Raw genomic sequence first — 25756 nt, forward strand, 5'->3', positions numbered from 1 at the left:
TGTACGCAGTGCGCATGCTCGCGCGCCCCGGTAGTTCCGGTGTGGGGCTGTCCCTCTCCTCTTTCCCCGAGCTGGGCCGGGCGCCGCCAGACGGGCGGCAGCGCTGAACCGAGCTCAGCCCATCCGAGCTCGCCGCCATGGCCCAGCCCGCCAGGCCTCCCGCCGGCTATCCCAACCAGAACGGTGCCGGCCAGCAGCCCTACAGCAACGGTGAGCGTAGCGCTGGGCCGCCCCGATGGCGGTGGGGAGCCGTGGGGGGGCCGATCGCCGGGAGGGGGCCTAGCGGCGGCGGCGGCGGTTCCTGCCCCGTAGCGCTTCTCCCGGCCGCGGGGCTCCTCGGTGCCAGCCCTCCCTGTGCCGCGGGGGGAGTCGGGTGGGCCTCAGCCTGAGGCGCGGGGGAAGGGGCCGGTGCTTGCGGGCGGAGCGGCGGGGAGGACGGAAGAGGACGTGTTCTGGGCGGCGGGAGTGGGGGAGCCGGCGGGCGCTCGCGGTGCCTTTAGCTGTTCGGCTGGCTGAGGTACAGCCCGTGGGCGCGGGTAGGATCCACGGTGGCCCCGGGGGCGGGGCTGCGTCCGGCTCCGGCGGCGCCCTCACCGGGCACCGCGCGTCCCGTGGGGACACGCACCTGAGTCAGGGGAAAGCGGGTTGGGAGCGGGGTGAGTAAAAAGCGGGTAGCGGTGACGGGTTCCTTCTCTCGCCCCCGCGGGAGGGTTACCCGATCCGTGCGAGGACGCGGCTGCGGCTGGGAGCGATGGCTGCGGGCGGCCCCGCCGGCGGCGGCTGCTCCCCGCTTGGGAAATAAAAGGTGCCGGGGGTCACCGTGGCGGGCATCGTGCTGAGCTGCCGCCGTGGCTTGGCCTGCCCAGAGGCCTGCCGAGGAAAACACAGAGCTGTTTCCCAAGCAAAACAAGGCTTTTTAAATTTCCAGTGTCTCTTTCCACGACCAGAGTGTCCCCGAGTGTGTTTTCTTGGCTTATAAATCGCTAAAAGTGCCTGTTGGAACCGTGTGTTCATGGGAAGTGGGGACAGCGTCCTGGACAGGGTGCTGGGCGTTACTTCAGGCTGTTTCCCACAGCGACGCGGCCGGGCAGCGGTCCGAGCTCTGACCCTTTGGAACGGAGCTGTACATGTGGCACTGCCGTGTCGCTGGGGACCTGCCTGAGTTCAGGCTGCAGCAACGGGGCTGCTTTTCTCTTGTCATTCGCATAAAGCCGATACTGCCTTGTTCCATGTGCTAGGTGACCTTCCCCAACCCCCTCAATATAGTTGTTTTCTTTAAAAAGCCAAGGTGAAACTGAACCTTTTAAGCGAGGAGGTAAGAAATACCAGGCAAGTCTTGTCTCTGTGCCTGTTTCCTTTGCATGTAGAAATCTGTGCTGCTGGAAGTGTTTCCTGATTTCACATACACAGGCAGCATCTTCTGTGCTTGGTTCCTTAATTACACACTTCTGGGTTTCAGTAGTTGTGCTGTGTGATAAGCAATTCAGTTACAATGAGATCTTCTGATATTTTTTTTTCTGCTCTATGCATGAGTAAGTAAATGATTTGACTTGCCTTTCCCCCTCCTCCTTCACAGTGTGCTTACTGCTTTTCCTCAAAGTCATCTGCAAAATGACATTTTGCAAACAGCTGTATAGTTGCTTATAGGGTCAAGGAAGTGGGAAGGGTATGAATACAGTGTAAAGAGGGAGCCTCTGTTTCTGGAGAGGGCTAAGCAGAGGGTGTACAAAGGGAACGTTAGCTAATGGAGGAATCGAGTGGGATGATTTACAGACCAGCATCACTTTGTGTTTGCTGATTTCCCTGTAGTTGGATTAAGCATGTAATGGAAGTTCTGGGGAGGCAGCTGGAGGAGGGGGGAGCATCAGGCTACCCGGCTGACAGGTGGATAAAAAAATCAAGAACTGAAATTCATAGTTACGCAAATACAAGGTAATAAAATGAGCTGGTTGTTGTGGTATGTTCGAGATAAAGGCTGGGTTGCTGGCCTTCTGAATAAATTAGATTATCCAAGCGTGGACTGCTCTTAGCGGTGCTTGAAACGTATGTTGGGAAGGTGCTGCTTTGCAGTAACCCCAGGACTTTTTAAAACAGCCCAGAGCGTACAGAGAGCACTGCTGTGATACTGCTAGCGATAAGAAAGCAAGCTGTCAACACAATGATGGATCGTTATATGGCTGTCAGCTCTTCCCTCCACTTGTTGCTTCCTTTACTGTTTACAGGTAGCTCCCTAAGCTCTCATGTCCACGCCAGCAGTAAATTGTCACAGCAGCACTGTGCTGTCTGGGAAATTGTTAACATGGAGCATCAGGTTGCTTAGTAACAACCTTCCTCTCTTTCATTTGTTTGTTTTTTAATAGGACTAATATTCTGAATTCATTTAACTGCAGGCTATTAATTTGCTTTCTGGTTAATACTGCAAACAAGAAGGAGAAATGATGTTTTTGGAACTGTTTTGCTCTCCTTGTGTGATCTTACTGTGGCGCTTTGAGGTCATGAGATGCTTTAGGAGCCGTTAGGTTTGGTCAGCTCTGACAACCAGTGGGTCAGAGGCAGCAGAAGTGGGTGCCAGTGCTGGTTGATCCCACAGCAGTTGGGTTGGGAGGCAGCTTTTCACTGTGTTATCCTTGCATCTCCTGCAGGTTGGAGAGGTGGCACCTGGTGAAAGGGATCTACCAAATCCTGCACAGCAGAGAACAGAACTTGAATCCCACCCTCCTGTGCTAATGTTTTGGGCCCCTTATTTTAGAAAACCATCAGGCAGCCTTCCTATTCGTTCCAGTGCCGTTCCCGATGGCTTGCAAGTGTTAGGTGACCTTGTGCTTCTACAGAGGTGTCTTTCACTGTTAAGTGGGTGGCCTTTCCTGTATTACAGACTCCCTTCTGCTCCGAGGGGCAGTTGGTTTGCAGCCATGCAGGTGGTCTAGCTCATCAGTCCACGCTGAATTCCTTCTTAGCTCCTGGCTTTGCAGGACAGTGCAGAAAACCAGCAGGAACACATAGGGAGAGCTGGAGAGCCTGCATGCTCTTTGACAGGCCTCAGTACATGTCAGGTCACGATGGGTACATGACAGCAGCGAAACAGCAAGTTCTGAGGAGCTTTTGTGAAGCCCTTTGGGAAGGGTCTGCACCCCTTGGTGGTTTGTTGTTGGCAGCTTTATGCAGGCTTGTCATGAAAACATGAACTGTGTGTCTGTTATCAAGAGTTTTCATTGTGCTTCTGACTTGAAAAATAAAAATTAAAAATTTAGAACGTTGTTGAGCTGTGGTGAAGTGATTTTATTCTTTTTTTAAAATGTTAATTAAAGCAAGTCCCACAGAATGCACCAGTTCAGTCAAATTTGGATTTAGTTTCTTTTCCATTGCTTTATCAAACTTATCCCTCGAGCAGGGAAAACTGCCTAAGGGAGCAATCCAAGTACTGTGATTCCTGTCATACTCTAAGGTGTGATAGTCATAGAATCCCAGACTGGTCTGGGTTGGAAGGGACCCCAAGGATCACGGAGCTCCAACCCCCTGCCACAAGCAGGGACACCAACCTCCAGGCCTGGAGCTACACAAGGTTGCCCAGGGCCCCATCCAACCTGGCCTTGAACACCCCCAGGGATGGGGCACCCACCACCTCTCTGGGCAGCCAAGTCAAGTTATAAAATTAATTTATCTGTTCTGGGGTTTTTTTGGTACAACTTACAGCACTGTTGTATCAGTGTACATACTGATGTGGTGAGGAGGTCTGGCATCAGAATTCTTCATCATTCTTAGAGTTAGGAAGTTTAGTTTACAATGGGTTTTGTAAATCGATTGTTGAAAGCCCATCTGAGCCACTGCAGCATCATTTTTGAAGGTGAGTCATAATTGTTAGCATTCTTGTGTTTGCAAGCTTTTTGTTTAGACACTATTGATTTTAGAGAGTTATTAATTACTGAGATTTATGAGCAGCATTTTAAGGACAGTAGGGTTTAACTGGATTTCTGAACTGAATGGTAAGAAGCATATTGAGATGAATGTGTGGAGAATAATATGGCATGTGCATTTTATGCCCAAATAACAGAGGCAGAGAGGATGAGGTCACTGGCAGTGTGGTACTGTGGTGGATATGCACAATATTCAGTGAAGTAAGAGCTGTCTGTGAACTGTTGCCTAAGGCTTTCTAGGGATGAGCAGAATGAGTGGTGCAGGATTTGTCCTGACTATTTCAATGTGTTCTGTGTTTAGCCTAATTCATTGTGAGAAATGCCTGAGTTCAAAGTCATTAGAACTTAGAAATGTGAACATCCTCACCTTTTGAAATTTAGCTAGAAGGTTTCAATGGGAAACCAACTGTCTTTGTTTTAATGTTAAGTGAAATTCTGTGATTTCATTCTAGTGGCAGCTGTTCCCATATATATATACATATATAAATATATATATATATATATGTATTTCCACTCTCCAAACTAATATCTCTGGCATGTTTTTGAAAAATGTTGAACCTCTCAGGGGTTTCTGGTCTGGCAAATTCAGTGCTTTTGTTTATCTAGGTTAAAAAAAAATCGCCCATATCTTAGCTAATTCTGGAAATCTGGAGAATAGTAGTGTTGTGAAGAAAAGCATCTTAACTCTAAGCCATGAAGAAGATCTCTCCTGCTTTCAGATGACTGTGTATGTGGAATGTCTCCAGTATTCAAACTGTGTGTTTATGGGGTGGGAGAGTCACAGTGTGACTGGATGAAATAAATGGTACAACACTGAGAAGAGTTTTAGTAGTCGTTAAGGAATGGTGGACAGCTGTGGCGTGTGTTACCCAGTGTATTCTGCTCAGAAGGATTTAATTTGGAAATTTATAATGTCCATTTTGTGGCAAAGGTATGAACAACTGGTAGGAGTAGCATTCTTGATGGAGCTTTTATTGCACTGAAGATATCGTGGTGTTCTGTCTCTGCGGTCCCCTGTAAAGCAGGAATCTCATGATGCTCTTGCCAGCAGTATGGAGTCACTAACCTTTTTTCTTGTTTCTTTTTTCTTCTTCAAATGGGTCAAATTTAGTTCAGCTATACCAACCAACAAATGATTTAAGAGCACCATTAACCTGTCAGGTTTCATTTTCCTGGTTGGTGGATTATTTTATGACAATATTGCCCTTCATTCCATGTGTGTGACCAGTTGGCAGCTCACATGAGTGGTATGTGCTATATGAATAGTTCTCTTACTAAAATTAACTGCAGGAACTTTCGTAGGTTAACTCTGTCACTTCAGAAATAGCATGGTGACCTAGGCTGAGCCTGGTGCTTGGTGTCTTTGCCATAAACTAAAGTTTAAGTTGGTGTCAATCGTCAAGTGAAACCAAGTTATTACATAATGGATGGTTCCGCTTTCGGTCTGCTTGCTTGTACGGCTGCCAGCTGTGGGGGAGAGCAGCCCTCTTTGGTTGGCTTGCTTTGGGTGTTTTGGAGGATGGAAATAGTATTGAGTGTGGATTTCAGTCAGGGAGGATAGATTGGCCCTGGAATGCGTAGTGGTTGCGAGGCTACTGTAAAACAAAACAAAGATTTAAGTGCTGATAGCAAAATACTACTAAATTCACGTCCCCTGCAGCAGTAATTCTGTCACTCACACCTGATTGTTTGGCAAAAAACCCAACAAAGTAACACAAACCAAAACAAAAGGGCTTGGAGACTCATAAAATCCTAAGCAAAGAGATTTCCAGGACTGTACCTTGTTTGCAGAAGTGAGACACAATGCTGACGTTCTAAAGGGTTTATTGGTGGTTGTTTTTTCTTTCAGGTCCTGTTCAGAATCAGCTGATGCCTCCATCAGATGGCCAAGGATATAGCCCTTCAGTTCCAGGATCATATTCACATCAGACACCAGTGAAGGCTCCTCCCCATCAGTCTTCTGGACAGTATAACTATAGCGGCTCTCAGAATGTTTCTCAGTTAAACAATTACCAAGGACCTGGGCAGACTCTCAGTAGACCACCAGTGGCTCCTTTCTCCGGGTCACCAGTACAACAGACAGGTCCTGTTCCACAAGTGCTGCCGCCTGCATTGCAGAACTCAGCTGCTCTATCATCTGCTAGTAGCTTTCCACCTGGAGCAAGCCCACCAGCACTTTCAAACTGGCAGTATGGCCAGACTCCTGCGAGTCAGCCCCTCGGGTCTCAAACAAGCCATCTGGCTCACGTGCCGGGGACAGGCTCAGCTCAGCCACCGTCATCGTTATCAGGAAATACAAATCCTCCAGGGAGTTATCAATATGCTGCTTCTCCGGGAGGTCCTCCGCTTCAGAACAGCTACATGAAGCCAGGTAACCAGCATGTAGTGATGATTTAACATTGTTTGTTTCTCAGTGTCCTTTCTTTTTGAAAATTGACTCTGTGGTGGCGTTTTGCTTGTGGAAGGAGGTTGTAAAGCAGGTGTTTTGAGAGAATGCACACCACAAATACTGGGGTGGCTTCTTTGCATTAGAAATGGTCAGAGGCTGAAGCAGTTAACTACTGAGTAGTGGCTTGTTTTGGGAAGCTGTGGGTGGGTTATGCTGTTTCTGTGACCTTCACTGTTCCTTGGGCTGGCTGTTTCAGTCAAGTGGGACATTGGGATGTCATAGTTGAAAGCTGTAGTCCTGTTCAATGAGTGTGGTCTTTTGCAGTTGAAATCCTGTTAGCCTTTCTGTTCATCACTCAGTTTCAGGTAGCTCTCCCAGGCAGGTTGATGCAACACTTGAACACAGTCTGGAAAGAAAACTGAAGTGTGTTCTGTGCCATTGAGGTAGAGGCCAGCTCAGTGGAAAGCTGCCTTCCTCCCAACTTGTAGTTGTTGCTATCTAATCATAGTTGTCAGTCTTTAGAAAGTATTCTGAGAGCATGAGACATCTGTTCCTGCTGGTTCTGTGCTGGTATGTGCAGTAGTGAAAAGCTTTTCTATCACTAACTGGCTCTGTTGTGCAGCTTGTGATTATTAAGGACACAAAGTGAATACTCCAGCTTCTCTTTGCCAAACTGCTGTTTGTTATAGTGGGGATTCCAATTGAGCATTCAAATAGGAGTTAGATACAGAAGTATTTTAAATGTTAAAGCAAACATTGTGTGAAATAGTGAAATCCCCTTAGATAGCTTCATTAGAGATTTTACTTGATGCTGTTTCTTTGTCACATGCCTGACTAATTCTGTTGGGATGTTTGAACATCTGTATCTTAAGCACGGAATGTATAAAGCTATTTCTGGCAGCTTAGTGCAATAAACAGTTTGTGCTTTGGAGTCAGTGAGGAAAATGCTGAGAAAATTTGGAAAGTGGCATAAGAAATGAGAGCAAGTGTCTGGAGTAAGGGAATTATTACATCCCCTCAGTGGGGAATCCTCCTGAGCAATTTCCCTGGTAGTTTTTTTGTAGAACAGTGATTGCTTTTAAAATAATATATACCTCATTTGGTGATCATGCTTAGAACAAAAGTCTGTCAGCTCCCTGCCTGTGTGGTCAGCTTTGGATGGAGGATCTCTTCCGAGTTCTGTGGTAGCATTGCCTGTGTAGAGTAGTTATTAATTAGCTTTGCAGTATTAAACACTAAGTGAACAATCAGATAACTTCACTGGATGTGATTTATTTGTTTCTTTTTTCCCTTAAATGTGACTCTGCTGTGCAGGCTCATGAAGTTGTGTATTTTGTGTGGTGGGGAATTCATCAGTCTACTTTTGTGTGTGGCTTATAGGCTTCTCTGCAACAGTGATAACAGACAATTGGCTTTATATTAAAATGCACTGATGTCTTCCTAGAGTTAAAGGACAATTAAACTGGCTATTGGAATAATTGGCAGCAAAGGGGTGGAAGTGCTTTTAGGGTTTGGCATTACTGGGTTTCTAAATGTCTTAGCTTGAGAAAACTGTGGAATTTAAAAAAAGAAGTCATTAAAAACCTTCCTGTGACTTGGAGCATGGAGGGTTAAATGTTTCAGAGCAAAACACCTCACACTTGCACAGCAAGATTATTCAGACTGCACATGGCTAATGCTTTCCTGGGTAATTCTGGTGGCTTTAGAATCTGTACGTTGCTGGTTTGCATCAGATTATTAAAGCAGATGATCAACATCCTGTCTATAACTTTATCAAGTCCAGGCTTAGTAATGGAATTTGGGATGGTTTCTGTACCTCTTGAAATTCTTATTTCAAGACAACGAATAGCTGGAAGACATCATGGATCATAGCTGCAGGAACCTGGTATGAGAAGATCATGACAGAAACAATCTGAAGCTGTGAAACCTCCACACACATTGGGATTTATGGATCTCATGCTGTTTATAATTTGGCCAAGAGGAATGTTTAGAGTTCAGCCTGTGGGGTTTTATAACAAAACTTTAGTGACTCTTTCAGGTGGGTTAAACTCCTCCTAAATAAAAATTAATCTCTTTATAGGATCTGCACCTCCACCAGTGACTCAGCCTTTAACTCCACTCCACCCCCCTCCACGACCACCTTTAGGACCTCCACCAGTTGGTGGTCCATCTTTAGTTAGACCATCGACACTGGCAGCAGGACCCCCTAATGCACAGTCGCTGCTAAATTCAGCTGTGAATCGAGAAGGTAAGGGGTAATCTCTGCTTTTTGTTGAATTTGAACAATGCAGCGTGATCAGCCTCTAAAGTTGAGTGCACTGTTCTCTTAGGGACTCAGATCTTAAAATTGGTAGTAATACAATGTAATTTCATCTGGAAGGAGCAGGTGAGAACCTGGAAGGAAATAAAATATTTCTTAATGACATTTGTTAATAAAAAATAGTTAACACTTCAACATTGATTTTTCATGTGCTGATTAAGGTGTGATTTTTCTGTATCCCTCACTGCCATGGAGGATGTAATCTGTGTGTAACTTCCTGTATCATTTTTTGTGGACCCTGAAGTACTTTGCCTGTTTATGTAACTGGACCTTATTCTTTCCTTCTATGTGAAATCACTGAAATGCATATCTTGGATTTGTTACTTTTCTGAAGGTAGTTAGAGGCTGTTAAGTGTCAGCTCTTTAAGACAGGTATCTGACATTCTCAGTCTCCTGTGAGCCCTGCACAAGTATGCCATCGTTTCCACGCTCCTCAGTGCTCTGGATCAAACAGACCTGTGGTTGTATTGCATTTATTGCCTGTACTAGGTAGGGCCCCATGGTAGTTGGCAGTTTTATTTTTACATGGTTTGTTCTGTCACAGCTGTTGCCTCCTCACATGTTCAGAATGACAGTTTCTTGTACATGGTAGCTGTGTGAGTACAAGAATAGTATATTCAAATTTAGCTTAGTTTTGAATGTGTGGAGTGCATTAGAAACCACTTTGGATAAGAAAGGCTGTTCATGATGAAGAAAAAACGCTTCCAGAGCCCTGGAGAGAGAGAAGTGTTTAGCCTGTGAAGTACCTTGAATGCTATGTACCAGCAAGACTTAGTGTATAATGCCAGTTCCTTTCCCTGGGTCATCTTTGAAGATTTTAATGATGATAAAAAGTAAATTGAGTACCTGCTTCTCCTTACCATAGATCATTGGGTTTGTATGTTTAGGCATAGATAGCTTACAAAAAGCTGTCCTTCAGGAGCACTCTCTCAATTTGAAGGCTGTTATCACAGCTGGAATTTGTATCCTGACTGGTATGTGACTGTATGGGAATGGGTGGTATTTGGTGAGCAGTACCAGACTAAATATGTAAGTGAAGGGAATTTGGTGCTTCTCTGAATTATCAGTGGAAAAAGTTCTTCAGGGAACATGGTACCTAAAATTCCAGGGTAGTTTGTAGGCTAGCTACAGCTTTCATACTCGTGACCGAGTCCCTGGTGCTTTACTGAATATTAGCTTGGAAGTGAAGACAAATGCCTAATCTAAAGTAATCTTAAAAACTGATTCAACCCAAAGTGTAGGGATGTTTTTTTTCCTTGAAAAAAGATCGTGGGATTTTACAAAAGTCCTTTGAAGTCTTGTCAGTAGAGGAAGTGTGTATGAGAGAGGCTAAGATGTGTATTTAATTTGATTTCATTGTGGGGTAGAAGCTAGATCCAAACTGTGCTAATCTTAATATATACCCAGCAAGTGGATTTTCTCTGCCGTTACCTCATTACAACTTCTTAGTAACTTAGGAAAGTTTTTACTGGGACTGTCTGTCTTAACAGGCGATGCCACATCTGCTGCCAGTGATGGGTCTGTGGTCCAAAACAGCTATGATGCAATAGAAGGTGGTGGCCTCATGGGTAAGGCTTTGGAATTAAAAATATTTACAATTATGTAAGCTTTTTAAGAGTCTGGGAAAGGTAGAAGTTTAGGCTTTTATGTACAAACGTACACACTCAGTTTGATGTCTGTCTCCAAACTAAGTAAGTTGGAAGCTTTGATTCCTGAGTCTCTGCCTGTAAGTGTGGTGAAGCAGTTAAGAGCACTTTGCAAAACAGAGGAGGTCTCAACTGCTTACGCTTTGAAACCAAACAACAAAAAGGCTTCCTGCTGTATGAATGCATTAAACAAGCTGCAGTTCTTCACCAGTTAATTTTAAGTATTTCTCTGCTCTGCCTCTAGCAACTCCCCATCCTGCTCCTGCTGCCCCAAATCTCAAGGTGAACAGAAATGTTGGGTATTCTTACCCTACTTTACCTCCAGGCTACCAAAACACTTCTGCACCCGGAGCACCAGGAATGCAAGCAGCTGCTTTGCAGTATCCAGATGGATCAAAACATTTCCACCAGGTAAAGACTGTCTGGATTTTATCTCATTACTACCCATGGCACCCATGGGTGAAGAAGGGGGTTCCATCTCTGGGGTGCTGCCTCTGTGGCTCGCTGTTGGGCACACTGTTTGTTCAAGGCAGATGTAGTCTGAAATGAATGCTTTTGCCTTGGTACCAGCTTGGAAAAGCTGTGTGCTGACTCTTTCTGAAGCATTCAATCCTCAAGTCTGTTCAGAACATTCCTCTTAAAACTTTCAGCTGCTTTTGGTGTGTTTTTTTTCCTGCAGTGGAGTATTTTGGGTTTTCCCTGAACTTTCACAGCAAATTGCGCAACACTTTTGCCTCTGTAGTTCAAGAGCTTTGTAGCAAATCTCTGCTATTTTTTACCTCTTATGTTACAAGCCCAAGTTTATGTAACAAGTATTATTTCTAAATATATCATTGGAATGCAGTGGCAGTGAGCAAACAAACAAAATTTAAAAGGGGAAATATGTGTGCATTTTAAATGAACGGTGGGTTTCATCCAAATAATTAGTGTTAATTTGTGAATTTTTATTTGACTCTAGCCTACCCTGGGCACTAATCACTTAACTGCATCTATGGGTGGCCTGAGTCTGCATCAAGAAGGATTAAGACCTGTGAACCTTCTTCAAGAAAGAAATATTCTTCCTACGACCCTCTTGAAGGCTCCTGTTCCAAACTTGCATGAGGACATCCAGAAGCTCAACTGTAATCCTGAGTAAGATTACCTATTTGCTATAATTCATCCAAATAAACAGCAGTGTACATTCCTGTTTGTAAACATAACTCTTCACAAAATATTTCCTTAATTTTGTGAGAAGCAAAGACTTGAGAACAGGCTTCTCTATATTACAATTATGGTGCTAAGTGGTTTAAACTTTGAAGCTGGGAAGGTTATCTGTGTATAAAGTATAAGCAACGATATCAATAGCTGCCTTGCAAACAACACAGGCTCAACACAAAAATTATACCATATGAGGGGGATTGAGAAAAGACATAAAATAGGATTTGACTCACTTGAGTGAGATAGACCAAGAGGATTGGGAATGCAGAAGCATAAGTGACCTCTGTATCGAAAGTAACCACTTAAAACAGTGGAGTAAATGGAACATCAAACAAGGGGCTGGCAGCTGGTGATGCACGTCATCTCTCTGAGGACACCACACTTTGTATAACCAGGTACTCCTGCTTTGCAAGTCTTTAATGACAGATAAAGGAAATAGAGCAGCTTTGTGAAGTTGTTCATGCAAACAAGCTGGACTGGATTTGCAAAAGTACTGTGCGCATCTGCACTCTGGAAACCACTGAGGTCTGAAGTCCTGGAGATCATTGTGGGATTATTTATAGTTACTTTTGTGTAGTTTTAAGGCAACTTTTTAAAGTTTGCTGGTTCAGATTTCTGTATAAGGCTACCTCAAAATAGTATTTCAAAACAACAGTTAGTATATAAAGGTTTGGTGCAACTTTGAACAGTGTTAGGCAAAACTTTGACTTGAGTGACTAAAATGAAGCTCAGTCGATGTAAAGAGCATGTGTGTAAAATAAGAACTCAAGTGTGTTCTGTGAGTCAAGCTCAGACTAAACCTCAGACTGATGTGACAGCTGGGGAAGATTCTTTATCTGGAGATGGAAGTTCACCATCAGCAGCTCTAGAGAAATACACTGGATGCTCTGTACTACTGAAATCATCGTTTCATTATTTGAAAACCTCTGAAAATAACCCTTTGTCCTCCATTAGGTTGTTCCGCTGTACCCTGACTAACATTCCTCAAACTCAGGCCTTACTGAATAAAGCCAAACTTCCTTTGGGGCTCCTGCTTCATCCTTTCAAAGACTTATCGGTATGACAAATATTGACAACTTTAAATATTAAGTATTAACTGTGCCTTTACCGGAGTCCAAAGCTGGACAATGAATTATAATAGAGGGGCAAGTATGTTGGCTAGCCTTGGCTTAAAAAAATTTCCCTGGTCCATACAGATCACTGTAGTTTTTCTGAAATTTTTCTCCCTGACATTATTAAGCTTTCAACCCTCACTTCTTAAGAAACAAAAGGTTCCTAAAACTCTCAAAACCAGAAGCTTAGAGGCAGCATGGCACTTGGACTGTGAGAGAAGGCAATACATCTAAATTCCAATACCACTTAGGTGGCTTTATCTTGTCACCTATTACTATAGGTGGTAGTTACTGATGTCCTACACCAAACCTAGTGCTTAAGAATTAACACAAAGGGGTTTGGATGTCCTCAGCCAGGACTCTTGGTGAATTTAGCATGCCTCTTCTAAATGCTGGTATTTTTCACAGTTTAAGTTATTTTTCCATATGTCTGGGGTTTTTTTCTGATTTTTGATTTGTATTGGGTGTAGGACTTGGTCTTAAACCACAAATGTAAAATTCAAGGCTTTAGAGGTGAAGTTTGGCTCTAAAATTCATTAGAGCTCGTTTCCAACCAGCCTTAGTAAGGAATCGTGGGTGTGCTGTGAGGCTGGAGAAACACTTCTTTGTTCAACAAGTGTGGTTTGACTACCTTATGGGAGACACAGCATAGATAATGTTATCATAGATCAATAATTGTAGTGTGGTGATGCTTTAAAACAGGAAGCTTTTGTTTTCCAGCAATTGCCAGTGGTCACTTCAAGCACTATTGTGAGATGCCGTTCCTGCCGCACGTACATTAACCCTTTTGTCAGCTTTCTAGACCAAAGGAGGTGGAAATGCAATCTGTGCTATCGAGTCAATGATGGTAGGTTTGAAATGTGCTTATGGCTTTTGACTGTCCTTTGAGACTCTAACTGTTGTATCTGTTGGCCATATCAGTACCAGGGAGCATCATTGGTCATGCTGGGGCTGGGAGACATGAGAAATGTTTCTCATGGGCCAAGAGTTGTATCACTAATGAAGTGTGTGGTCTCCTAAGGTACCCTAGCACGCGACAAAATAGCTGCTGTACTTAGTGTAGTTCTCCAACAGGCAAGAAGTTGTTGATGTATTTGCTTTAAAATGCACCACAGCTAATACTAGTGTGAAGTAATAACACATTAATTTCTCTGTGTAGTTCCTGAAGAGTTCATGTATAATCCTGTGACGAGAGTTTACGGAGAGCCTCATAAAAGACCTGAAGTCCAGAATGCTACTATTGAGTTCATGGCTCCATCTGAATACATGGTAAGGCTGTATGTGCTCCCAGGTTTTTTCTCATGTTGTTTTATATCCAGAGGGAAGCCAGAAAAAGCCTTGTTACAAAGGAGGCTTTCTAGTGCAGCAGAACAGCTGCTGCTTCAAGGAGTATATCTGAGAACTCTTGAGAACAGTTGCAGATAATTCTTTGTTTCTAAACCTTTATGATGTCCAAGTTCTGTATTTACATGGTGTTTGTAGGTCTTTCAGAAGAAAAGTATAATCCTGGACTTGCCCAGTTAGAGACAAATGGATTTAAAAGATTTAGTTATCATCTGGGTGCTGCTCTAGTAGAGTTTAAACTTGCAGTGGAATGAAACCCAGCCTAATAAATGTCATTTTGACAATTAAAGGTGATCTTTTCTTTGCTCAGCTACGTCCACCTCAACCACCTGTGTACCTCTTTGTGTTTGATGTCTCTCACAACGCGATAGAGACAGGATACTTGAATACAGTCTGCCAGACCTTGTTAGACAATCTTGACCTGTAAGTATCTTTCTTAGAATCTTCTGTTTTCGTTACTCTTATGAAACTTGGGATAGAATTTGAAATGCCACCACTTCCTGTAAAAACGTTCCCCAGCATGGCTAGCAGTGGCCAATGTTGAATTAAAATGGAACATCAGAGCTGTAGTCTTTTTCCCATCACAGCAACGCCAGTCAAAAAAGGGTAACTCTGAGACTTGCTTTTCAGCCTGGCTCTTTTTTATCTGCCTCACCAGTCCCCAAAAGGAATAAACATCAGGTTTAGGATGTCTATTGAACTGTGGTTTTTTAAAAGCTGAAATTTAGGTATTTATTGGAAGGAATGTACACATCTAATGAACTTAGATAAATACTGCTTGTTTCTTCCTTTTCTACAATTTCTTACTACACTCTTAATTCTGGAGTGTCTACTAGGTGTCTCTGCTATAAGCTCATTTTTGAGTTTGCTTGGGGGTTTTTTTGGTTGGTTGGGGGTTTTGGGGGGGGGGGGGGGCTGCTGTTTTCCTTTTTTCTCCAAAATCACTTAAGCTGTTGCAATGTAGATGTTCTACAAACTAACGGGTAACAACCTTGGCCAGGTGCTGGGGGGGGAAAGCCCTGCAGAAATGAAATTTCATCTTACTGAACACCATATGTCTCATTCTAGGCTTCCTGGGAACACTAGAACAAAAATAGGCTTCATAACATTTGACAGCACAATCCATTTCTACAGTCTACAAGAAGGTCTCTCTCAGCCTCAGATGCTCATAGTGTCGGATATCGAAGGTATGCAGAAATAACCTCTGATTTGCATCTGCTGGCGACTGCTGGGTCTGACAGCCTTTTAAACTGGTCCGGTGGGAGCTCTAGCTTAGGTCTTTAGTCTCTGCAGTAATGGCTTTAGAAGTAACATATGTCTGCGTTCATGTATGAAGCCTTTGGTGTCTGTGCAATGCTGTGGCTGTTCATGACTTAAAACATGAAGGCAGCCTTCCTGGCTTCTACTTTAATTTGTACAATTAGCTGGATTTTTCTTATGATCCTAAATACTGATGCTTGGTAAACTGATGTAGATTCTGTGATGGCTGATGCTTAGTGCTTATTCTTATGCCTTTAGTTTCAAGTCTTCTTAGGGTAGGGTAGAATGAACACCAGAAAATCTTTGCTATTTATTTTTGCTTAAAAGCCTTGTTTACCCTTCACCCAACTCTGTTGATGGCTACTCCAATGTGGCATTCTTGCCACAAGTATGCTGATGAGAAAAATCCAGATATTTAGGTGTGAATGGTTTTACACAATGATATGGTATTCTTTTTTAATAGGTATAATAGTTGACAAATACAGTTGGGAGGAGTTTGTGGTTTAAAAAAGTAAATGGCTTCTTTTTTTTCCTTCCAGATGTATTTATACCAATGCCAGAAAACTTGCTAGTAAACTTAAATGAAAACAAAGAGGTAAGAACTACCATAAATAACTAGTGATGCTCAGGTAGATTGAGATATGCTTGGTAATCTCTGGATTACTTCATGCTCTTTAACACCCACAGTTAAAATATCAAGTTTAAGGTGGGAAAAAGAGCAGTTTAATTTGTCTGACTAAACATTTGCCAGTGTGAAACAAGAAAATAGTTGATTTTCCCTGGGGCTTTTTCTTTACTACCTTAATAGTAGAAGTGCTACTACATGTTTGTGTTCAGCCATCAGCTCTACAGAGAAGAAAACTGAGACTCCAGTATTAATGTATTTCTTTTCTCAATTGTAGCTAATTCAAGATCTCTTGAAGTCCCTGCCACAGATGTTTACCAAGTCCCTGGAAACTCAGAGTGCTCTGGGGCCTGCGTTACAGGCTGCCTTTAAACTCATGTCCCCCACAGGAGGGAGAATCTCTGTCTTCCAGACGCAGCTTCCGTCTGTGGGAACGGGAGCGCTGAAAGCGCGAGAGGAGCCAAACCAAAGAGCAACTGCCAAGGTCAGGAAAGCAGAAGGGCTGACTGCCCTGTTCTGTATGTGTAGATGGTTCTGGAATTGCCTGTTCTGGGTTAATTATTGGTTCTCCTGTTAGCTAACCTTCCTTTGCTACAGTAGTAGAAAGAACAAGCCCCCCAAAACCTGAGCACTATAAACACAGATTAATTAGCTGATCTTAATATCACTGTAAATCAGTCATGGAGAATCAATTATTAGTGTCCCTAAAAAAGCAATAAATGAGTTAATCTGTTTGAATTTCCTTTGCATTTTGTAATACTCCATTGTATTAACAGGACATACATCTGACACCGTCAACTGATTTTTACAAGAAGTTAGCCTTGGACTGCTCAGGGCAACAAGTTGCAGTGGATTTATTTCTTCTTAGTGGACAATATTCTGACTTGGCTTCTCTAGGTAAGTCACATTAAGCTGTTTTGGGACCTGTAGCTCTTGTACTTTTGGCAAACGTGGAGAATCTACATTAACATGTAGAATATGAACCTGATTTGAATGAATCTAGTGTGTCAGGATGCACATTCACCCTTGATGAGCAGCGACAGTGAACAGAATGTAATCTTTCAGTCTTTCCTGATTCAACCTAGCTGTTTTCATGTTCTCCCCTAATGAGTCAGGATTCTTGTGATGCTGGTCTAAGTGCCTGAAATATTTTATGACTTTCAACCATCATTAGCATTTTAATTTTTTTTTTCCTCTATTTAACTAAACTTCCAAGTCACAAAGTACCTGTAATTTCAGGCCAATGGAAAATCATTCCACACCTGAAACTACATCCATACTTGAACATATAGTTATGCTACAGCTGTGTCTCCATATGCTGATCTATAACTGTAACAGCTGTTTCCAGATGTGAGCAGGTTAACACTCCAAGGGAACATTATGTAGTATATTTCAAGACTGTCTGTGCTCTAACAATGTATGTTGCTTTTCTTTCAGGTTGTATATCAAGGTATTCTGCAGGCAGTGTGTATTACTACCAGTCTTACCATCATAAACACAACCCTGTCCAGGTGGAGAAATTGCAAAAGGAACTGAAACGCTATTTAACCAGAAAGATTGGGTTTGAGGCTGTCATGCGGATAAGATGCACCAAAGGTTTGAATGCAATTTTTTTTTTGTTGGGGTTTTTGGTTGGTTTTTTTTTTTTGGTTGCTATGTTTTGTGAGGACTTTTTTGGGGGTTGTGGGTAAAGTGGGGGTTTGCTGTCACTTGGGAATGCTTTGATTGATATTTTGGCTGTTACATAGGCTTGAATGGCTAAAAGACAGATGATTCTGTCCCAGGAATCAGTCCATTTATTAAAGGCAGTGTTTGTGGTATCTTTGCTGGTATCCAGGTTCCATTTTATAATGGTGAAAACTGGAAGTTTTGTTGGGCTGCTATTTCAACACAGGATGGCTTTCATAGTCTACAGACTTGATACTATACTGCACTGATTCCACTTCCAAATCCCTGGTTTCTGCTAGGCTTTGTGGATTCTATGGACTAGTTGTCTGTTTGGGATATTTAGCTTTCCTGATTATACTTTATTTCATCGAGAAGGGTCTTAACATTCTGTTAACAGTGATGACAGGTGTGTAAATGGTGGCTGTACTTCACAACTATTAAAACTGATTTATCTTCTAGGTCTTTCCATCCATACTTTCCATGGGAACTTCTTCGTGCGATCTACAGACTTGTTGTCACTACCCAATGTAAACCCAGATGCAGGATATGCTGTGCAGATGTCAGTAGAAGAGAGTCTTACTGATATGCAAGTTGTTTCTTTTCAGTCTGCTCTCCTGTACACATCCAGCAAAGGTGAGATCTCCAGGCCCAGCAGTCAGTCTTTTTGTGTCCATTTATAAGCTGCAGTTCAGCTGCAGTAACTTAAAGGATTTTATCTAATATCAAGATCGCAGTTGTGATTTGTTGCTTCTTCCAGGCCAAGAAGTTTCTTGGGAAACTTTAGTTCTGGTGTGAAAAATATGTAGACTTGACCTAGAAGCTTGAGAACTAACAGTTTATAGAGCTGCTGGAAATGGTCTGACTCATCATTTGTATGATAAATTAGATTAAATCTTAAATCTGTTTTTTTCTGTTGAGTAAACAGAGGCATTTCTTGTATTGCTTCATAAAGCAGATTTCTTTTCTTACAGGTGAAAGACGAATTCGTGTCCACACTATGTGCTTACCTGTTGTAACAACACTGAACGATGTCTACCTGGGGGCAGATGTTCAGGCCATCACAGGGCTGTTAGCCAATATGGGTGAGCTTGTTTGGATATGTATGATATCCCAAAAGCTTGAGCAGTAATTGTCTGGGAAGTAACACTAGAAGAAAAGCTTCTTTCCCTCTAAGCATGCTTTCTAAGTTGGAAACCTAAAATATTTGGGAATTTGCCTTTTTTTTTTTCCCTGAATCCCTTGTCTTGACTTCTACAGCATATTAAAAGCTTGTTAAGATGCATGGAAGGGTATGTTAAAATAAAAACAGTTAACAGTATTGCTACCAGGGGTGGAAAAGCCTCTTATGTGAGCTTTTCACTCTTGTTTTAGCTGTGGACCGATCAGTTTCTGCTACCTTGAGTGATGCTCGGGATGCCTTGGTCAACGCAGTGATAGACTCTCTGTCTGCTTACCGGTCATCAGTGCTGACTGTTCAGCAGCCGGGGCTCATGGCCCCCCACTCGCTGCGGCTCTTCCCACTCTATGTACTGGCACTCTTAAAACAGGTAAGAGTTAAAATGAAGCTGTGCAAGGTGATGATTGACTGCTTGGCATGTCAACCTGAAGTAAAAGGGCTTTTCTTTGATGTACAAAGTTGCATCTATCTTTTGGTATTTAAAATAGATTCAAAATAGAGAACTTGATTGAGATGGTATGATAAAACCAGCCCCCCTGCAATTTCCCATTAGAGTACTGAGGTGTTTTACAGATCCTAAAACAGTCCTTCTTGGCACGGATGAAGTTTTCTCAAGAAAACAATTGATAACCTGAAAAGTCAACGTAGAACAAAACCTATTTAATTGTTTCTCAGGGGTTAGTAAACAACATTCAGTTTTACAGGTGGTGAACATGTGTTTTTATCTTGGACTCTCATGTTATGGAAAATTGATGGGTTTGGAGAATTTTATGCAGCAGTTGTATCAGGGTATTTCTAGAAATGTAAATCCACACAGCAGTTCACTAGGGATTAAGAGAGAAGAGCTACTTGGCAGAGAGGTAGTTGGCTGGCTGTTCTTGTGAAAAGTTAAAGCATTTCACAATATTTGCCAAATTGTAAGCATGTTTTGATTTGGATTTCTCTGTACTGATGCTAGAATTCACTGTAAGTGTTGGCCAAGCTGGCTTCTTATGATTCATGCCTCCTTATAAGCAATTAACTAATTACGTTGAGCTTTTTCACCTAGAAGATTTTATCAGTGTTTGACCCAGTCAAGTGGGAGGAGTGAGCCCTTGTTTCCATTACAGCTGTCTTATGTGCCCCAACAAACCAGGATGTCTCTTTATTATAAATACAGATTTATCTAAGATGCTGTATACTGAAGCCAATTGTAAACCACTCCACTACTTACTCTTTTAAATTTCAAGTACTGTTTTAGAGGTATGTTAGAAGCTGTAGTGAAGAAGGATTGAGGGTACAATCTCACAGGTAATTGCAGAACCCAGAAATTGGAGTAAGGAGACTTGTAGAGAAGTCGAATAGCAATGGGAAAGTGCCATACCATAACAAAATGCTTATGGCTCATCTCTGAGACTCAAGTTAGAAATAAATAATACATTGTCTGTTGAATTTATCTTCTCTCACTTTGCTTTAATGGTGAATTGCAATGTCTGGTGGTTTGCAGAAAGCCTTTCAAACTGGGACGAGCGCGCGCTTAGATGAGCGCATCTTCACCATGTGTCAAGTGAAGAACCAGCCCCTTGTTTACCTCATGCTTATGACACATCCCAGTCTGTACAGAGTTGATAACCTCACAGATGAGGTGAGTATTTGCACTTATGCATTTGTTGTTTGGGCCTGGAGTGAGGAATGCTGCAGAGAAGCTGTGCTCTGGCTGTAGATGGGCAGGGAAGGGTTTTTCTAACATCCTTCACTTTTTGCCTTATGTCATTATCAGGAATAGTTTTAGAAATCACACATTTTGTACATAACAAATCTAATATACCAGTTGTATAACTAATTAAGACTTAGTTGATTCTCTAAATAAAACATGAAGAGATTTAGTAGTAAATCATGCACTTGAAGTATGACTTGAACTGAAGAAAAGGGTCTGGTTTCAGTATTCAGTGTCATATGTCCTGTTATCAGTGAACCTTCTGTTCTCATGCCTGTTCCAGTGCTCTAAGATGTGAACCACTGATTATCTTTTTACTTTGTCCTTCAGGGAGCTCTTAACATCAATGATAGAACTATACCTCAGCCACCCATTCTCCAGCTGTCAGTGGAGAAGTTGAGCAGGGATGGTGCCTATCTTATGGATGCTGGCTCTGTAAGTTTTGTGGTGGTGGTGCTTTTTAAAAAGAGTCTAAATTGACTGGATGTCTTTCTGAGTATTTAACATGTGTAGGAGGCTGCTGATGTGTGGGTTTGTGTTTGGTTAATGTTGGTTTTGCTGGGTATCTTTCAGGTAATGTTTCTGTGGATTGGGAAGAACTGTGGGCAGAATTTTATCAGCCAAGTCCTTGGGGTACCAAACTATGGCTCGGTACCACAGAACATGGTAAGCTCTTGCTTTGCGCTACACCACAGTGCTGCTGGAAGATCATTTTCACCAGAACTAAACCAGCACTGTTCAGATAGTATCCAGTTAGTTATTCACTTAAATCCAGAGTCAGGGAAAGAAGTTATTTCAGTTGCCTCCCTTGAAGTTTCTCCAGGCTCAAACTCTATAGCCATGAAAGCAGAGTAAGAAGAGGCTGGCAGTGATTTTAGTATCTCAGAACTGTGGGAGCAGACTGAGGATATTTGGGAGTAGTAAGGACAGCAGGTTAGAGGGACATCCTTTGGTTTCTGCAATAAAACAGGTATTGATCACCGCTCAGTTATCTCTGTTCTGACAACCAATTGCTGATACCAGCTTAGTGCATTCAGGCCCTTTCCAATGAGACTAAAATTATACATCACAACGTATCTGCCTGGGTTTCCTTTATACCTGATTAGGATGGAGTTGGGCTGTTTTCAGGGATCCTTTTCCTGGTGGGTTTCTTTTTGTTTGGTTGTGTTGTTTGTTGGGGGATTCTGTTGTTGTTGTAGTGGTTTGTTGAGGGGGAGAGGGGTCTGAAAATATCATGTGTGTAATTAATGATACCCTTTGCCTCTTAGACACATCTCCCAGAACTTGAAACTGCAGAATCCATCAGAACAATAGCTTTCATTTCCTGGCTGAGAGAACAAAGACCTTTCTTTCCTATACTATATATAATAAAGTAAGTGGGTTTTGAAGTGTCTGTGCTTCTGTAGGGACCTCTTAACAATACATGTTTGGGTATCATATACTGAACTTTCCTCGTGAAAGCTTTAACAGTGGCGTGTCCTGTGCTGGACAGGACTGACGAGACATGACTACTTAAGAGTTGTCTCCAATTAGAATTTTGACAGGCTAAAAAAGACTAAATGTCACAGAACAACCTGTAATTAGTGGCAGATAAATAAATTAAGTGCTGATGAGTGCACTTGTTGGGGTTAATGACAAGGGCTATCTGAGATCCTCTCTTCATATGTCCTTAAGCTCTTGAAATACCTTGCTGCTTGACCTGTAACTTCATTAATGCATTGCACTGTAGATCTTGGTGAATATTTATTTCACTCAAACACTTATATTTTCATTTTTAAGGGATGACAGTCCATTGAAATCAAGTTTTCTGCAGAACATGATTGAAGACAGAACAGAATCAGCCTTATCATACTACGAATTCCTCCTTCATATACAGCAGCAAGTAAATAAATGAAACACTAGCCTTTGGCTCACTTCTCTAAGGAAAGATTTTGCAGTAAAGAATTGTGCTTGTAATATCTTCATTAAATCTGTGGCCTGAGGCAGTTGATGAGAAGTTCTCACTGTGATTTCAACAAACTAAAGCAAATAAAGGACCACATCAGAGAATCGAATGTGCAACTACGTAATATTGTACCTTAAAAAAAAATCAAGTTATGGGGGAACTGGTTGAGCACCTTTAATTTGCTGCAAATCATGTTTTTACTGTAAGTAGTTGCAGCATGAAGTACATTTACAAAGGCAATACTGAAAAGGTGAAATACATTTTGTAAAATAAAGAGTTCTTTGTTGTTCAAAATGTATATTTCTGTAACTCTTTGCATTTTTTTTTATTTTACTTTTTTTTTTGCTGCTAGATATAAAACCTCACAATACTGATCATGATTTGCAGGGAAACTCTAAGTGCATCCAGTGATTACAGAGCATCTCAGTGTTCAACTTAATGCTTAAAGTAGCAATGAGACAACTGTTCATTGTGAAACGAACAAATACTCTATGTAGAATGCAGTGCTTGGATGGGATTAATGGCTAATAGGACTAAAGGTAAGCTTAACGAGGACAAGAGGGCTGAATTTGTTAAAGCTTTTAATAAGTCAGTATTCTAATGAAAAAATAGAGTGTGGGGAGGAGCTGGCCCTATGAGAGACAGTTTAAAATGTCGGTGTCTGAGTCAGCAGTGAAATTAGACTCAGGTAGATGGCAAGTGTTGCTTTTCTTCAGTAAAAGGAATAGTTTTAATTTCAGTTTGTGAATGGTGTGGGAGGGGAAAGGCAAGGAAAGGTTATCTTAGGGTGTTTTGTTTACGTGGAGTAGACTTTTGGCTCTTGTTTACATTAACTGAATATTAGACCCCTAAAGTCTAGTGTGTTTCTGAAGCAGGTTTGTATGGTGGCACTTCAAACCTAATATTTCGAAAAAACATTGAGTATTCTGACATTAAAATTGGAAAAGAAATTATTTTTCCTAAGACAAAAATACTATTTTGTGTTTGAAACAAGTCTGAAGTCTTTTTTTTTTTTATTAGTGTAGCTGTGTAATGAGCCTAGGTCCAAAGCCAGTGTGCACCAAATCTAAGCTTTAAATACACTCACAACCCTGCCAGAGCTACAGGTGAAAGTTGATGTTGAACTTGAAGTTAAAATTTATATACAAAGATCATGTTATAAAAGTGTTTCTCCTGGTTTGGAGATTAAGCTGTCTTGGATAGCTAGTGATGTCAAGAGTATTTAAGTTACTATACCCCTATGCTTGAGGAAGTGTTTCATATGGAAAAACCTTGGTTTGCTTCTAATAGTGGTAAACGTAAAGGAAAGCAACACCTGCTTCCTGGGGCAAGTGACTTGGCCAGGTAGAACACTTCTATATGGTCCAACAAGTACTGTGATTAGGCAAGTTAACTTGCATTTTGTGATAGAAATGTGAAGGATGACGTAGGGTAATCACTTGCTCCCCTTTCAGGCTGTAGCTGCACGTGATTGTCAGGAGTTGCCTTACTTCAGGGGAGGAGTTTCTTTGTGGAAATTGTTCTTGTTGCTTGAGCAAGAAGCTAAAGTTCAGAACAATGTCTGAAATAGCATGAAAAGACTATTATGGAACCAATGTAAGCTTCCCTGTGTGCTGTCTTCGTAGCAAACAGGAGTATATTTACTTGAACAGCTTTTCAGAGAATTGCACAGTTTCTTGTCAGTGAAGAGGGTGTGTTTTTGACAGTCTGATTTTTTTTTTCTGGGCTAAAGGTGTCTTTTCATTTAAAACACAGATGGAAGCTATGCAGTTGCATAGGTTATGACTTAAAACTTGTGCTTTGGGTATGTTATCACTCAGATGTTGAAACTCATCCTTGCATCTAACAGCCCACCCGAAGTCTGTTTCTTACTATGACTGTATTTTGCTACTATATCCCTTATTTTTTTAAAAAAACATAAGTGTTGGAGGTGGCTTCACTGCTTTATGTACATCAGGCTAATGGCTAAAGATGTCTTTGTGGCAATTAACAACTTTGAATTAGAGTCCTTAAGTTTAACAGAGCAAATCATGATAAACAGGAATCAGATGAACCCTCTCAGTTTTCTTCGACTTGGAATAAATTCTGTATTGAACTTTGTTAGTTAATTACCTTGCAAGGGGAAAAGCCTGCTGGTTCACCTTGTCTTGCTGTAAGGGCAATACAGGACAGATGAACACACAAACTACCTGTGCTGTGTCATTTTGACCTACAACTGAAAACTGAGGACACTGAAGATGAACTGCAGAACTAGGCAAGAGTGGCTCTGGTACTTAGATCTCAGCACGACAACTCTATCACTGCAAATATGCTCTATTTTTCTAGTTGAAGACTTTTTTTTTAAACTATTTCTGTATTTGACACATTAGTCTTCAGCCAACATTGTTACCATCCATTTTACTTTGCTTTCATTACCGTTTTTAATTTAATATATTTGAGTCCACATAGACTGTGTTGCAATAACTAGAATGATTCACTTTTATTTAGAATTAATTTCTTAACAGAATTTAATCAAGGATACAGAATGGCTGTTAAATTAGGGACCATTAAATGTGATTTTAAGGTTCTGTTTACTATTATGGATGTAATCCTTATAGTAAATTTAATTTTGTAAAGTAGTGTATAATATTGTAATATTAAATCTTCGTTTTCTGAACTCAAAACACTTGATCTTCGGTATGAAGTTATAAATCTTCCCCCTTCTGAATCTGAGACAGGATTTACTTGTCCTCCTTTTTACAGTTTGTAATTTTCACTGTTTTATTCCTGTAAAAAGTCATTTGTAACACATGCAAATGCTTATTTTATCTGTGCTAATTTATCAGATTTGGCTACTCAATAAAATTAATTGAAAGAACTCATGCAAGTCCATCAGTCCTTTCTTATAAATAAAAATAGAGTAATGTATTGGATCAATCAAGAGAAATACCATATACCAACAAGGGATAAATTCTATTTAAATTAGAATGTGATATTTAGGCAGTACAAAATGAGTTCCAGCTGACTCAAACCTTTCTTCTGTCACTGGCACTTCTTTTGTCCCTCCAGAGCATCTCTGTCAGTCAGCATTGTTATTTAGTCCTACCTTGGGGTTTGTTCTTCCAGTAAGAGGTGCTGTACCCTGCCATCTGCGTGGAAGTTGGTCTCCAGAGCCAGCTGACACTGATGGTTGGAATTTAGCCCTCAGCAATGTTCCCAAGACGATGATCAATTTTACTGTAGGTAGTCCTGTATCTTCATTTAACATCCTGTTCTTTCAACACCTTTTTGTAAAAGTCATTCCATCTTATGCTTGCCAATTTTTTTATGAGCTGTCACTGCTGCTTCTGGTTTCATCATACATTAGGCGCAAGCGTGGTACTTGAACCTCTGCATTTAACAGTTCTTGAATACAGAATTTGATCATTCTCTTGATCACTTAGTATTGTAGATACAGCTTGTCAGCACAAAGCTTGTCCCCTGT

General features: G+C 41.6%; 1 protein-coding gene across 1 annotated transcript; it reads left to right on the top strand.

Annotated features, from left to right (window-relative positions):
* Positions 1-137: 137 nt before the first annotated feature.
* Positions 138-25154, top strand: SEC24A (SEC24 homolog A, COPII coat complex component; the record flags this gene model as incomplete). The annotated part of the gene is made up of 23 exons (XM_084268618.1): positions 138-210; positions 5764-6285; positions 8384-8551; positions 10114-10191; positions 10514-10680; positions 11228-11400; positions 12421-12523; positions 13299-13425; positions 13738-13847; positions 14233-14345; positions 14991-15109; positions 15722-15777; positions 16085-16291; positions 16584-16704; positions 17245-17403; positions 17935-18108; positions 18447-18557; positions 18847-19022; positions 20139-20276; positions 20679-20783; positions 20922-21014; positions 21617-21720; positions 22128-25154. The coding sequence occupies 23 exons, from the start codon at positions 138-140 to the stop codon at positions 22240-22242; spliced, it is 3312 nt and encodes a 1103-aa protein (XP_084124744.1). The 3' UTR covers positions 22243-25154.
* Between the last annotated feature and the right edge of the window lie 602 nt (positions 25155-25756).

The sequence above is a fragment of the Gallinula chloropus genome, assembly GCF_964237585.1.
Source record: "Gallinula chloropus genome assembly, chromosome: 10".
NCBI lineage: Eukaryota > Metazoa > Chordata > Aves > Gruiformes > Rallidae > Gallinula > Gallinula chloropus.